This window comes from Papaver somniferum, chromosome 3 (assembly GCF_003573695.1).
Source record: "Papaver somniferum cultivar HN1 chromosome 3, ASM357369v1, whole genome shotgun sequence".
In the NCBI taxonomy this organism is placed as follows: Eukaryota; Viridiplantae; Streptophyta; class Magnoliopsida; order Ranunculales; family Papaveraceae; genus Papaver; species Papaver somniferum.
In genome coordinates this window covers 15,415,068-15,431,692 of record NC_039360.1, presented here as the reverse complement: position 1 = coordinate 15,431,692, position 16,625 = coordinate 15,415,068, and the positions used below count along the sequence as shown (strand labels likewise).

General features: G+C 35.7%; 1 protein-coding gene and 1 pseudogene across 3 annotated transcripts; one reads left to right on the top strand and one right to left on the bottom strand.

Moving 5' to 3' along the window:
* Window positions 1-710: 710 nt before the first annotated feature.
* On the bottom strand, window positions 711-9,378 carry LOC113359038 (annotated as a pseudogene).
* Window positions 9,379-9,416: 38 nt separating this feature from the next.
* On the top strand, window positions 9,417-11,791 carry LOC113355389 (monothiol glutaredoxin-S15, mitochondrial-like). 3 transcript variants are annotated; one of them, XM_026598238.1, is made up of 7 exons: window positions 9,417-9,547; window positions 10,147-10,273; window positions 10,551-10,688; window positions 10,818-10,917; window positions 11,102-11,168; window positions 11,292-11,370; window positions 11,485-11,791. In XM_026598238.1, the coding sequence occupies exons 2-7, from the start codon at window positions 10,199-10,201 to the stop codon at window positions 11,545-11,547; spliced, it is 522 nt and encodes a 173-aa protein (XP_026454023.1). In that variant the 5' UTR covers window positions 9,417-9,547; window positions 10,147-10,198; the 3' UTR covers window positions 11,548-11,791. The 3 variants fall into 3 exon arrangements, with proteins under 3 accessions (XP_026454023.1, XP_026454025.1, XP_026454026.1); XM_026598240.1 differs by lacking the exon at window positions 9,417-9,547 and adding an exon at window positions 9,562-9,693; XM_026598241.1 differs by lacking the exon at window positions 9,417-9,547 and adding an exon at window positions 9,809-9,829.
* Window positions 11,792-16,625: the final 4,834 nt, after the last annotated feature.

The window sequence follows — 16,625 nt, the reverse complement described above, 5'->3', positions numbered from 1 at the left end:
GAACTCTCGAAATTGTATTTAAGTTTATCATACATATTGTCTAAGAAAAATGAGGAAAAAAATGTTTTCCAGGAATTGTGGAAATCTGACGAGAGGGCTTTTGTAATCACTTGATAGTTCTTTTCGGTTTCACTACGTTTAACCTTAGCTCCAACCTTTTTGTCCCAAACTGGGGTAGGCTGTTTAACCTTTTCTCTCCAAACCAAAAAAGAAAAAATAAGCAGGTAGTTGTTTTCATTAAGTTTACCTTTTCACTTCATATTAAAAAAAAAAATAAATGAAAAAACAAACAAACAAACTAGGATCAAAAGAATCCCCTTCTGATCATGCTGGGTGAGCCTAAATGTCTTCCCTAATTATATGCTACATGACACCACACTAAGTAAACAAATTAGGGCTGGAGCCCTTGCTCTTAAGAATTGGATTCATGGTTGATTTTGTGATGATTTGGTACCACCAATCGAAAATGTTAGGAGGTTTTCTTCTCCGTCACAGTTGGACGGTGCAGTTAGCATCAAACCCACTTCCATTTTTCACAGTATTTCGCAGCTGTGTAGATTAATTTGTGTTTAAATGGAACATGGAATTTAGGAGGGTTCGTGTAAAATTTTGTTGGAAGTAAATTTTCTGGTTGACAGTTATTCCGTATTTTACCGGAAAATTTACCGGTTGTGACAAATTCCCCGAAGAAAGCCTGTTCCGGAAACGCATTATCAAAAGCGGCTCAAGGTCTATAGGATAAAAATAACTGCAGAGTTCATTCCCTTTATACAGAGCACACACTTGCAAACAGAAATTACATGCGTGATACGCCAATCATTTCCTAATTTAGCGCAGCTTTATTAAAAACTTGACAAACTTTCGCAACACTGGTATTCATTCAGGGACTACTTTGCAGCTTGGCCATTCCAGGCACCATCGACATCATTATGGAAGCCAGTGCCAGTTGAGTCACCAGCACTAACAAAATCTGCAAATAAACATACCATAAATTCATCAGAAACAATAGCTACCTAGAAACCACCAAGAATGTGTAGCGAGCTATCATACTTACGCGGTGCAGCAGATATCATAATCAACATAAAGATGATAGCAGTGAACAAAACTCTCATAAACTTTTGATCCATGATTCTGATTTCTTTCTAACTTGATGATATTTTTGATTCAATGAGAGTGATATAAGGAGAACTCAGATTTCTTTCTATTTATAGAAAAACAATAACATTTATCTGACTTTGTAGTTAACACGTAATCTAGAACACAAAATTTGACAATGTCTACATGATAACATAAAATATGAGCTTAACATTAACCGAGTCAAACCTCGTTGGCTGAATTATTCTTTGTCGAGCCACGGGAAAATGAGCTGTCCATGTGTAAGCAGGAGGGCTGTGCTCAGATAGCGACCCAAAGCTAGATTCGCAGCGAACTCAGTACCTTGCAACAAAATAAAAAGAACACAAAATTGCGAAATCTATGATGGCATTGTCTACCCTTCATGAAAGATGATCTATATGGGTTGTGAAACATTTTGTAATTACATGAGAGTTCTTTAACCCCAAAATAAGGGCATTATCTAATCAATAGCTGCAAATCAAGCTGTATAACTATAAGCTATATACATGCTAAAAGCTAGAACAAGAAATACATGATGTAGAACACTATCTTGAATCCTAGTAGCACCACGCAAATGCATTAAGCCTTCATAAGCTAAAAGAAAAGCTAGGAATTCCCAAATACTCTCTCTTATCCTTGCAGCACCAGGCAAATGCATAACCCCTTCATAAACTAAAAGTAAGATTACACCTTTTAGAATACTGTTACAAGTCTCTCTTTTATCCTGTATTATCCTTGCAGCAGCAGGTATATGCGTTTTGACTTCAGTCAGCTCCACTGCTCCACCTTTAACAGACAAAACCTGATACAAGAAGATGTTCTCAAATACCCACTAACAACATGAACAAATAATTTCCGAAATAAAAAGGCAAGGGGATTTTTCAATGTCAAGTTAGTAAAATCGAAGGAATGATGTCTACCTTATCAACTAGACATCTACTAAGTTTGTCCATCCACGAAATCTGTGCAGAAAACCAAGATGAATATTGACATAGGTTCTCTTAATTTGCATTAAATTATACGCCTAAAAATCAAACACAATCTCCACTCCGTTAAATATTACAGAACATTTACTTGCCTTTTCATTCAAACCTGCCAGTGGAGAACCCTGACTAGTTCCTTCTGCATAAGGTGCACCATTGGGAATTGTTCTGCTAATTTGTGGACCATCAATCGAGTCAAGGCCATGCTTTTCAAAGCTCATGAATGAACCCAAAACTCCTAGGAACCCATCATGTCGCAAAAACATAGTCTTTTCTGCACCCTTGGACCTAGAAGATAAGTATGAAACTAGCATATGTATCAACCAAACGATATGATGAAGAAAATGAAAACAAAAAGGATTAAGAAATAAAGAGGTTTGGATGAGAGCTAGTTCCGGTAATAATGCTGAACTTGGATAAGCTTAATAACCAATTATGGTTTCGGGGTTAATCGAAATAAGTTTGTGTAAAGCAAATCAACTGAAAAATGAAAGATAGGCCACCATTAAGCTTTTACAGAGCAATAATAATTCATGAGTATACCTGAAATCGACTGCACTGGATATTGCATCCATAATACAAGGATGACCTCTTACAAAATATCCTCCAAAAAAAATCCGCTTCAGTCCAAATAGCTTCGCATTTAAGTAAGCGATCTATTACCATAAAAATAGTGTAAGTGCATAAGATACAGTAGTAAATTTCTTAGCATCAAAAAAATAAAACAACAGATGCAGTAGTAAAAATTGAAGTTCAAATCATGCTAATGTCACTATTTTGGATGTGTTGTTGTTCAAAACTTACATGTCCAATATTATACGAAATCATCCGCAAAAGTGATAGCGATATATCTTCATGGCGGTAGTCTTCAAGTTCCTTCTTTTCAGATACTACTTTCCCAAAGCTAGATGCAATAGTTGATGCGGATAGACCAATCTACATCAATTCAGAATAAATGGAGCATCTGATGAATTCAAAGTACAGACAACATCATATTTCCTCATAAAATGAAAGCATGACTTAAAATACGCACCTTTGAATAGTCCATACCCCCGTAGATGTCTCCTACAAGCAAGTCTATCACTTTATTGTCTCCCTGCTGACTCAACTCTAGCAATTCATGAAAGCTGGAAACCAGAAATTGACATGCCAAAGATGTTAATATATAAAAGAAAATTATCATATGCACTATACGATGTGCACAACTATAAAACAACCTGTATTTGCACCCTGTCATTAACATTCCCTGACCACAGTAAGTACCACCTCCAGCATGTGTCCCATCGACCCGCTGAAACGATCCATCTCCATCCACCTATATCCGTATGAAAACAAGCAACAAGAATCAGATTTATATAAAGCTACATATTTGGAACTAAAAGTATATACAGTGTCGGATAATGTTAGATATTACAATACCTTAATAATGCTAACACCAGAGCCGATGATTACAAGAAGATAAGGGAACATATCATTTTGGTCAATATGCACAAATGATTTCTTGCCGTCCATGTGTGTGAAAGCTTCGTGATGGATTGCCTACTCGTTGATAAGGAAGAATATCAGTACTGGGTGATTTCAAACACATACCCCCTTAAGTTCCATTAAATAGATGATTATAAATATCAGACATATGTTGACTTTTGTGAATACTAACAGCACATTTACTTGCCTTTTCATTCAAACCTGCGAGCAAGGAACCGTGATTAGTTCCTCTTACATAAGGTGCCCCATTTGGAATCATTCTGCAAATTGATGGGCCACCAATCAAGTCACCAAGTCCATGCTTTTCATAGCTCATAAATGCACCCAAAGCTCCTAAAAATCCGTCATGCCGCAAAAACAAAGCTTTTCTTCACCATTAGACCTATAAAAAAAGTATGAAACTAGTAAGCTTTTAACCAAATTTTATGACGCTGAAAATGAGAGCAAAGGATCAAGAGAGAAATAGATTTGGATGGAAAACTAATTACATAATAATAATGTACGAAAAGCAGTTTAGTTAGCATATTTATCAATTATGTTCGAGAGCAAATCATAATAAGTTTTAAAGGGCAAATTAACTGTGAAGCGGTAGATGCATTTACCTGAAATCAATTGCATATGATATTGTATCCATTATACAAGCATGGCCTCTAATGAAGTATCCTCCAAAAAAGATCCGCTTCAGTCCATATATCTTCGCATTCAAGTAAGCAATCTACTACCAAAAATAAAATAAAATAGGTGCATGAGAACTGTAAAAACCATAAAACTGAAGCTAATTCTTTTATTTACTTTGTTCAAACTGATGGATTGCCTACTCAATTACAAGTAAAAATCTTAGTACTGCTGAGTAAAACAAATTATATGATCTAAGTGAATCCTTCTGAGTGTACTGCTAAATCTCTAAAGAAACGCTGTGCAATCTCATTTTCCTGAGTTTCTATTGCCATGAGTACAGTATTGACAGCAATGGAGTTAACAACAAGCATGATTATCAAAAGAAAACTGGTCAAGACAAATATTATTTCGGGGCTTTACAGAGAAGCTAACTCCACGAGATTCAATGTCAAATAATGGAGTGTGAAATAAGGTGGCCGGATCTTACCTTAAGCAAAAAATTGGCTCCAGCCACCAGAGAATCCATTTCATCTTCCTTGTCAAGATTCACCCCAAGCCTCTCTTTGAAGAGGTTTGTGTACATGTATGCTCCGCCTCCTGTTGCCTACAAAAAACAACAACAATTAGTTAAGTAGATTTGCAAAACTCTTAAATTTAGAAAGAAGCCATCTGAAGCCAAATATACTAATAGTTCAAACTAAAGAATTTACCTTGATTACTGCGTTATTTTTGCTTGCATCCTCAGAGAAACTCCGCCAATAATTTCCTGTGCATATAAAAGTATCTGTTATTTGAATAACCATTGACAAGAAGAATAAACCGTGTATTTCATCTGAAAAACGGTAAGGGTGTCTAAGCATATATATATACCACCACCGTGAAGCTGATTGGAATCAATAAAATCTAGACACTCGTTAATCTTCCGGGTATCAAACTTCAAAATATGGAGACACCCCCCTTTAACAGGGTAGCTCCTATTGCTACCATTAGAAACTTCCAGTCCCTCTTTCAAAGATCTTTTTTGCTTATCATCCACCAAAGGATCTCCATGCCTCAGAAATAAACCATTTTGATCAGAGTTCCTGAAATTTGAACCAGACAATTATTTTGAGATTCATAAAATACCAACATATATATTGCATAACAACATTTTATAAACAACCTAACTATATCCAAACATATAGTAACAATGTTAGGTTAGGTAATTAGCGTACCCAAAAGTTCTAAGACCGAGCTTAAAAGGCGCTACAATCCCCTCTTTTGATATCTTTAAGAGCATTGTTCATACTAATACAAACACCATTAAAATCCTAGGACGATCTACTTCTTAGGTTCTTGGATTGAACCAACTTAAGAAATTGAAGAAAAAAGTAGAGCTTTTGACCTATGAAGGTGTCCCTCAGTCTAATATTTCCAAGTTCCTAACCAGGAAACCTACTGGATTTTTAGGAGACGCTGGTAAATTGAAAAAGATTGTGGAAAAGGTTAAAGGAATGGGTTTCGATCCTTTATGAACAACATTTAATGAAGCTATAGAGCAACTGGTATCAATGAGCGAAGCTACTTGGAAAAAGAAAGTGGACGCTTACAAGAGCTGGGGTTGGTCTGAGGATCAAATTCAAACAGCACTTAGGAAAGCTCCTCATTGTATTGATGGCTTCTGAGAAGAAGATTACGGCAATTATGGATTTCCTTGTGAATGAAATGGGTTATAATTCTTCCAGTATTGCTAAAACCCCAGTGATTTTCAATAGTAGCTTGAAGGAGAGGATTATCCCTAGGTGCTCTGTTATTAAAATTTTAATCTCAAAGGGTCTGATTGAGGAAAAAATTTCTCTGACTGTGCTTTCAGTAATGACAGATAAGTCATTTTCGAACAAATTTGTGAAATCGCATGAGCAAGAAGCTCCTGCGTTAATGAAGGTATTCCAAGGTCAGATGAGTTACCAAGAGCTACTTGTGAAATGAAGGATTCGAAGAGATGAATGCGCGTTACTGGTGTGCAGTCTTTCCCCTTTTTGTTTACTTGTTGCCTCTCTAACGTGTTAGCTGTATGCTTGTTTATGTTTGTTTATTACTTTGGAAATGAAAATTGTGTCACTTCTCATGTATGAACAACCTGGAGAAAATATGTCATGGAGTAGTAGGGTTTGCTTAATCGTCACTAAGTTAATGTAGAACAACTTTGTGCCCAATCTGCATTCTGGCTGTGTAACAGAAGGAAATACATTTGGGCATGGCATGCGTGGTTTGTCGATCGATTTTGGAAGTGTATGTAATGTATTAGACTGCCTCCCATGTGTAGGCAAGATCCAGGATAAGCCAGATAATCCAGTTAGTTGCTTGTATGAACACTTATGAGTTCTCGTTGGAAAGCTCTGTCAAAATTATTACACTGATAACGCCATTTAGTTGAGTAGTTAATAGACTGAAACTTACAATTCTGTTATTTTGTAGCTCTTTTTGATGGAAATGCCTAACACATTTAAGATCGATGACCTTGATCAGATTTTATGAATTGGAATGCCTTGGAAAAATCATTCTAGAAATTAGCTAAATCCAGGTTTGGTTTGTGTCAGTTAGTATCTTAATTTGGATGAGCTAAGTTGACTAATCGCGAAACAGGATGGTCTTTCGACAACTGACTCGGGTATATTCACTTAGCTATCTATAAATATGGCATTCCGTAAATATCTTTTTTAATGGGCTTCTTATAACTTTTTCTATACTGTTGTACGCCAGATTTATGTATATGTACATAAAGAATGTATATATTATCTTAGTTGTCTACTTTTATGGTATGTTTGAATTTCCTAGTTGATACTAAAGGATGTCTATTTTGAGATGGTGTGATTGATTAGGATGTTCATATAGTCTCTGTAGACTGCAACTAAGCTCTATATATGCTATGAAGAACCAAGATAACCTGACTAATCAAGTTAGTTCCGTGTACAAACACTAGTGACGTTTCCATCTGAATGATCGTATGTGTTTGTAACTTAACTGTCGTCAAAATGATGTCGAGCTTAGTAGATTAAAACTTCATGGTTGCTAACACAAATAGAAATAGTGACGAAAGAGGTGCTTTTGTTATGTTTTGGGGTGGACATTGTATTTAAACTAAAATTCTGTGGAAGTATAAGAACTTCGACAAAGTGTCCAAGTGTTGTTAATTCAAACTTGGTTTTTTGTTACTCAACTGCCGTTCTCAGCAGTGAGGTAGATTGCAGAAGTAATGCTATAAGGTCTTCCGTAAAAGCTTTTAGTGTTTCTGTCAATCGAAATGTTGACATTGAAATTTTAATCCTTAACGTTGCAGGTGAGTTGATTGGAATTAAAACAACTACAGTGAAACAAACAAGCAGTGTGTATGCAGAAGTTGTAAACTTTCTACTGGATAACACTGGACTCAAAAGCTGGGTGTTAAGAGGGTATAATTTGTAACCGACTGCAAGAGATTTGCAGTCGGTTACAATGGCTAATTAGCAATACTAGCGAAACATATAGTATAAAACTACATAAGAAAGCAAGTACGAAAAGAGAACACTCACCTCCAATATCCAAAGCCAAAAGAGGTATATCATCATGCTGATTAGGTAATAAAATTGCAGGATCTCTCCCTTGAGAATTGTCTTGAAAAATTGCGGCCCCACTAAGATTTAGTTGAGGTCGTGCGGGTACTTTATCATTATCCTCCAGTTCACCCTCATTCAAAATGCTGCTTTGAGGAACTGACGAAGCCATAAAGTCTTAAGCCTATCGTTAATCTTCCCAACTCCAACTATCTTTCAAGCTTATTTGCTGGTGTAATTGTCATGCACTGAAAGAAAAGAAAAAAAAAGAATTGGTACTCATGCATACATAAAGATTTGGATCAATACACAATCATATAAGACCACAGCTTATTCAAGTCGATTTCCTTGCTAAATTTTATTTAAGGGAAATTTAGTTCTGAGATTCTGTTGTTTTCTCGTCAGTGTCAATAGTATTTTGGGTAGAGCTTTCTCAGAAAATAAGTGTGCAGTTGGTAACTAGCTGCTTATAAACCAAGATACAGACATATAATGATTTCAGGGTATATGACAGTGGATTGGTAAAACCTACCGCCTTACTACAAGAATTGCATTAGGTGTTCACCATCCATATATATATCAGGAAGTTTTAATTTTTGGAGCCATACATATATCAGGCTAAAATCACGCTGGAGAGTTTTTAAAAGAATTTTTCACATTCAGTACTATCAATTTGCAGGTGATATAGAGATTACACATATTGAATTTATCACCTATAATCCCCAATGCAAAGGATAAATGGAAAATTCACAAGCAGTCATCCATGAATTTGTAAGAACTCATTCATACATACGGCTGTGGTGTAATTGCAGAGTCTATTTGGGTTGAAATTTTCAAAATCATCATCGTACATGAATTGGTACAATATATTTAGATAAAACCCACTACACTCGTGCAAGGAATTAACCTTCGGTTAATTTAGACACAGATATACTTTGCTAGAGTCAATACACAGATAAAATTTGCGTCTACACAGCTTCGGAGTAGTGCTTGAGGAGCTCTTAAAGGGACAAAAGGCAGTTTCTCAAATCAGACACGAAAAAGAGATGAGTTCACTATTATATCTCATAAAATCATTGAAAAAAAAAATCGGTTGTTTTGACATACTAGATACTTGAGTTTGTAATGAAGCCAACGAAGATGATGTTTTGATTGCTACTAGATGATGCAGAAATATGTTGGAAAGAAAAGGCCGAGCATCAAGGAAATGTCACTTAGTTTGGGTGGATTACATGAGAAGCTTTCAAGAGATTCTTTGCAGTGAAGAGTTATTGTCAATGGCATTCTATCAAACAGTTTAAGTACATATAGATATATCTACTTAACAACGAAGAGTAGATTGAAAAAAACATATACCTTTAAGTTGCAGCTAGAGATAGAACTTGCAGTGGTTATGAATCATATATAAGTCTGAGAATTCCCCTCCTCTTAAGAATCCTAGTATGATTAGGATATCACATGATCATCTTCAAGAAGTCTCCTAGTAACCTGAAAACGTTCCTACTCTCCATTCATCTCGAACCAGTTCCAGATGATCAGGAATTTAACAATGATCTTACTGGTCTGTCTTGCCTCGGTCATGTAAAGAGGAGTCATTAATTTCGCCTCGTTGGTTGGCGTTAGGCGAAAGTTACAATAAAGAATTGTGGGGGTGTTAGACGGTGATATTACTATTTAACCCCTCCGTAGAGAAATACTTCAACTGTACCAAAAACTACTCGAAAATATCGTATTGCCTCTCTGGTCTCTGTTATTATCGTCTAATAACGAAAGGTAAGAGCTTTCTTGCTCTCTGTGTTATTATTTTGAACACATGATTTTAGACACAAACCCGTATATGCAGATTTATGTATGGTTTGGTTAATCAATTTGGTTGTTTCACATTTAGATGCAGATTGACCTTAACATTCAAGCGTGTGGTAATCACAATTCTGTTCGAGTTTTTCGCTAGATTGTTAATTCACATTTATGTATGAACAGTTGCTCAACAAATGACCTAAAACAGCTGAGATTTGATTTGATTTTTGATTTTTTTTTCTAATGGAGGAAATTAGGGTATTATCTCCAACAACAACAACAACATTTTTCACTATCTAGTTCTTTTTGTTTTACTTAATCGGGCAGGGAATGAATCAGGTGGTGCATGAATTGGCTTATAAGGCTATTTCATGCTCATCCTGTATCACGCGCTTTTCTACCCAGCCCTGATGTAACTACTAGGTCTTTAAGCTCTAACTAAATTTATCGGGAAAACAGAAAAGAAAAAGGAAATTGCTTGCTTGCTTGTGTCAATGTAATGTTTTGATTTGATTTGAGTGCATTATGTTTTATTTTCTTGTGAATCTGATGTTTTCCATTGTTATACGGTGCAGCTATTTTACTTTGGGAAAGACTGAGTGTTGATACAGTCTTGGTTTGCACGTCATGGCTAGATCATTATCTAATATGCTCTTCAAGGGGATGTCAAGTCTACCAGCTACTAATTCTCTGAAAACAATGGTAAGGTCCTGGAGTTTGACTGGCTGTATTGTTTCTTTCTTTCTTTCTTTCTTTCTTATCGTAATCTCTAGATGAAAACATCGACTCAAGAATAGTTGAGGTTATTTAGTATTTAACAGAAACTGAAGGTTGACGTCGAATTGGTATAATGCCAATATGCCAATATGACCTATCTATGTTATTCCAAGAAAGTTTGTTGAGTGTAAAAGTTTTGTTCGCTTTTATGTTGACATTGCCATAATCGTGTTTTCATTCTTGGCTAAATATGTGGTTGTAGGTCTCAGGATCTTTTTGTCGTAAAGGTATGCAATACTCCACAACTGTGCCTAATGACGACCCTGACACGCATGATGATTTCAAACCCACCAACAAGGCTGCAAGTTCCGGCATTTCTTTAAAGGATATTGTTGAGCAGGTACTTGATATTATCATCAAAATCTTCTTCCTTAATGAGCTGTTAAATCTACTTGTCCCTTAGCTGTAAACAAGAACTTGTTATGAAATTCTTCACTCATTGAGGTGTGGTTATGAATATAATCAATAGGATATCAAGGAAAACCCTGTTATGATTTACATGAAAGGAGTTCCTGAGCAACCTCGGTGCGGATTCAGCTCCCTGGCTGTTAGAGTGCTGAATGAATATAGTAAGTATAAGCTTGTTCACTTTACATACAAAATAGTTGAGTTACATACACTGGATTTGTATCATATAACTCTTTAGGGCATATCTAGAGACATCCCTCAGCCACATAAGGAGTCTAATGCTAGTTATAGAACTTCGCAGTCAATGTAATAATTTGGTGTTGTTGCTATGGGGGTTTTCTGCAGATGTTAACGTGGGTGCCAGGAACATATTGGAAGACCAGGAGCTGAAGAATGCTGTAAAAACTTTCAGGTAAAGAATTTCATGTTTGTCCGTCAGAATTAAGCATCACTAGTTACTGTGGATGGTATAGTTCAGAACTTTGAAATATTGCGGTGGAATGCACGTCTAATGCTAAGAATTTTTGGTGTGTAGCCATTGGCCTACATTTCCTCAAATTTTCATTAAAGGTGAATTCGTGGGAGGGTCAGACATCATCCTCAATATGCACCAGGTAAAATTCTATGGCGCATGTCTTAGTCTTTTTTTTTTGTTGTTGAAATTTGGATGTTCTAACTCTTTTAAGCTGCCCTTGAATGTTCTAATTCTTGTAAGGTGTCTTTGACAGAGTGGAGAACTAAAAGACAAACTCAAGGATCTTACTGCAGAAGACGACACGCAGGAAAAATGAAGATGAGCGGAACACTTGAACTTATATTTTTAGATGGTATAAGTTTTTTCATGTCCATTAGAACAAGAGAATCCCTTTTGTCCTTGTTTTGTAACAAACAAAATGCAGGTGTGACAGAATTTGGTCAATCTGTTTGTCCGGTGATAGCAATAAAGCACTGGAATTCGTTCTTTAGAACCCTGGCTGTAAATTAGCAATTGATTATAAACATGATAAAACTATGGCATTTTCGTGGTTCATCTTAGTGGATAAGCTCTCATTGCTGAAAAACTTATCCCTTTCAAAACATTAAGAGCCTGTTTGGTTGGTTCTAAATTCATTTTAATTGGTTGGTTATAAATTCATCTTAGTGTGTCAATGCTTCAATGCACTGATCTTTCTTCAGCATATTCTCTCTTTCCTTCTTGCTAAGCCAATCTCTCTTTTTAATTTTACTCTTAATATCTAGAGAACATGCAGACGTAATCTTAAGTTGATCTTTCTGATCTAGCATCTTACCAACAAAAGATGTTGAATCCAGACTCATGGTTCGGACAAGGAATGACCAAAGAAGGAGAATGACCTTTTTATAATTTTCATACTTCCGAAAATATAATATTCCTATAAATACGAATATCTCAAATATTTTCAAATACTAGATTTTATTCTCATAATCTACACATAAGTGCCTTGATTTTTCTTCTTCATCACTCAAAATTCGGCACACATGGTGAGGAAAGAATTCTAATACCGATTAGGTGGTATCTTCTCTCATTACAGAATTTTGAACAACCGGAGTGTCCTTGATCTAGTATCGTATGAGAAATTCTCCTCTTGTTACCTCGAACTAGCAAAGTATCTTGAGATTGACTTGGGTTGCCTATGCAACTTTTAGCAATTCTGTTTTTGAGACAGTTTTTGCATCTTGTCTTATTTTTCCCTTTACCATTAGATGATTTAATAACATCGGAAGACATGTCCATTTTTAAAATGGGTAATCACTAATGGAGGAGGAAGAAATAAGATTGACAACTAATGCAATATATGTTTCCTCTTATTCAGAATCATATGAATCAGAGCTCTCATCTAGAGTTACATCCAGAGCCTTGCTTCTAGTATATTTCTTAAGATTGAGAAAGTTTTTAGAAATATGACCAAACCCTTTACACTTAAAGCACTGCGGCTGATATTCATCATCTTCTTCATGATCCTTTTTATAGGAACTCGATCATGCGGGCGAGAAGATCGATGAGTATCTTTTATAAATCTATTATGTCGTTTATTTAAAATATCTCGCAACTGTACAATAATCAATGGTAATGATTGTTCAATTTCATCATCAGAATTTTTTGCAATCTGTTCATCTGAATCATCCATCTGTTTATTCCTCTCCGTTGGAGCTTTCGGAATTTTTGCAGCTTTAAAAGCGATTCCTTTACTTTGAATAGACTGTGATTCATGATCAAAGATCTTTAACTTTCCAACGAGTGTGCTTCGTGAGAGAGTTGAGAGATCATTTGCTTCTATGATTGCATGCTTCTTAGAATCATATCTAGGTGGCAACGATCTGAGAATTTTGCACACTATATCTTTTTCAGAGATAGTCTTTCCAAGAGAGAAAGAAGCATTTATTATCTCAGAGAGTTTAAGATGAAACTCTTCAAAAGTGTCGTTGTCATCCATTCGAAGGTTTTCTCAATCGGACGTAAGAGTTTGAAGTCTAGCTTCTTTCTCTGAAGTGTTTTCTTCGAATACGATTTGAAGATTATCCCAAGCTTCTTTCGAAGTTTGACATGTTGATACATGATGTTGTAGATCACGACTTACAACATGTATTATAGCATTCAAACCATCTGAATTCTACTTTGCAAGAGCCTTTTATTCGTTCGAAAAATCTACTAAGTGTTTAAACTCAGTTTCCGAATTTTCTATCTTTGGACGAATATAACCATCGACGACTAATAGCCATGTATTAAAGTCTCGTGATTGAAGAAAAGATCACATAGCAGATTTCCACCATAGATAATTTGTTCCGTCAAATCTTAGCGGTACGTCAATTGAAGTCGATTCATGAGAACTCGAGTTCATTCTTATAGGTTGGATCGCACAAAACACTGATTGTTAGATCTTTTCGTGTTTGCCTGCTCTGATACCAATTGAAAAGACGAGGGTACCCAAATGTACCTCAATATAAAACTTTTCCACCTATAAGTCCTTTCTCCGAAAGTGATTGTCTATGGACTGAGTCGAGACAATACAACTAATCGGTTCACACTTCGTTTGATCGTCTATGGATACGAGATTGAGACAATACAACAACAAAGTATGTTTACTTGATAAGAGGTTCGGACTTAACCAAACACAATAAGATTACTATCAAGTAAATAGGAACTAACGTTTGTGTAATTTACTTTAAATTATAATAACAACAATTATAATTGTGGAAAATAAAAGTAAATGACACAACAAGATTTTGTTAACGAGGAAACCGCAAATGCAGAGAAATCTCGGGACCTTGTCCAGAATTAAATACTCTCAGGATTAAGCCGCTATACAAAATCAAACCAACTTCGTATAGTTGAGACCAAGCAACTAAACCTATAGTTCACCTAGTTCCGTCTGTATTCCCATGCCTCCAACTTGTAATAAGTCACGTACTTGGAACAATTCCTTTGGCTCATATTCCAAACAGTAAAGGAATAACAAATCCGTTTGGTATCAACTCTTTTCAACCAAGCGATATGAGTTCGACACAAGGCTCTTCCATTTTTCCCAATAAACTCCTTTGCAAGGTCCTTAGATCTATCTAATAACAACTACCAAAGTAATTGTCAAGATTTTGCAATCAATACTTTGAATCACAAAGAATTGTATTGATGCCGATCTATTCAACTAGTCCATCCAATCTACCATAAGGATAAACCGATTATAGTTGGATCCTCTTTAATCGAAACAAGTATTGTGCACACCAAAGATTATGAACCCAAATCAGAAATCTTCTTCGTCTTCAAATCTTCTTAGATCTTCAATAAACGCCTGCACACAATCAACTTGAATCTCTTGTGATCAATCATGCACAGAACGGAGTCTGTTAACAGTAGATTATCACAAGACGTGTTTAGATCTACAAACAGTCTAAAGATCCCCGTCGAAACTTCGATCTAGTTTGAGTGAATCTTATATCAGAAGAAAAGATTCTCAAACATAAACAAACTAGGTGCAATCAAAGTTCAACAACCGTTAGTCAATCAAATCAATCGAAAACTAATAATAAACTGCAATTATCTAGTTTCCCACCAACGGTACTAATAGAGCTTCTCAATCCCAAAGAACTCTTTAAATCGAGCGGCCGTAAGAGATTTCGCCTAATAGGTTATTTTCCTCTTCAAATAGGCGGCTCCACCAGTAACAACATAACTAGGTAGTTTTGCTGGCTCTGAGAATTAGTTTGCTCGAAATGAAGACTTTGATATTTATAGACCAAGGAAGTTTGAACACTAAGGAATTTCCAAAACCGAAAATATTCTCAAGATATGCAATATATTTCCATATTCGGTTTCCATAATTCCTGGAAATGCTTTGTCCAAATATTGACCGAGAATCTCTTAGAAAATCTCCAACTAGTAAATACACATTACTAATTTTCATTTTCCAAAAATAAAATTAAAAACCTTAATTAAAAGATCTCAACTTATTTTCGATCTGGGATTTTTTTCCTTTAGCTATTAAGGAATATCTTTGAACAATTAAAGATAAGCGTTACTGCACATGTACAAAGTATGCCGACATCTTAACTTAGTAAATCATTTTTCATATTGACTATCTTGGAATCGATTTTCCACACTTCCAAACAAGTTTAGAATTGGTTCATTAGACTTCCAAGAACTATGTGATTGATCAAGAACACTCAATCACCAAACATGGGTTTCATGGTTCTACCAAAACAAGTTTCGGTTCTACCTCCATGTGTGTACTGGATTTAGTCACACTAGCTTTCCAAAAATTCGGTTGACATCGGTTCCCACATATATATGGTATCTAACTTTTATTTGTTGCATATGTCCATAGGATCGGTTCCCAATATCTAGAAACGTGTTGCACATGTTCATAGGATCGGTTCCCAATATCTAGAAACGTGTTGCACCTCTTACGAGGATCGATTCCCTCTTGTGATCGGTTGCACCTCTTACTAGGATCGGTTCCCCTTTGCCTAGAGTCGGTCATACCAATTACAATAAATAGATCATACCATCTCAGGTGATTATTTAAGATCGGTTGCACTAATAAAAGTCATACCAATACAAAAGTCAGGCCTTGTGAATAGTTTTACCAAGAACATAAATAAGTCATGAGCGGTTATACTAATCACACATATTAGTAGTTCAAAAGATATGCAATAAATAATAGTACCAATAAGCATAGCAATTTCCCTTTCGATTCACGAAACAAGTTCATGAATTTACTTCCTTTAGAAGAATGTAAAACATTGTTTCCTAGGATGAAATCTTCACCTCATACCCATACATAATCACAATAGCAATCAAACGATTATGTCGATGTCTTACATACGAAGTTCAAAACATAAGCGTTATACTTCGTATTGTATTCCTTAATACTACGTCTAACTAGAGTGTCATCATTTATGCTTCGCAGTTATGTTTTCAATATGCACGACTTGAAAGATACGTTAGGGAATGAAACAGTTCAAGTCAAACATCACTAATCTCAAGCGGAAGGATGATGTCGTCGTTGTAGCTCCTTACTTCTTCACTTCTTCAAGTCTTCACGTAATACTTGTAATGTCTCATATCTTAATACTTTCAAGCTAACCTATACGAAGTTGATTCTAGTACATAATCAAGCAACTCTTTAAATGAGTTTTGGTTCACTAAAATATGACAACCAAACTTGACATACCAACGCTTGGTGGGTTCAACCGAGCTATGCTCTAACAGTGATCCTAAGAATTATTAATCAAATTTATACATGAGGCATTCTTCAACCAAGTATCATAGAATTTAAAAGGATACGAAGAATTAGAAAAACCATTATCAAGAAGCAAACAAATAGAATTACGATGAGATCCTAAAGCTACATGA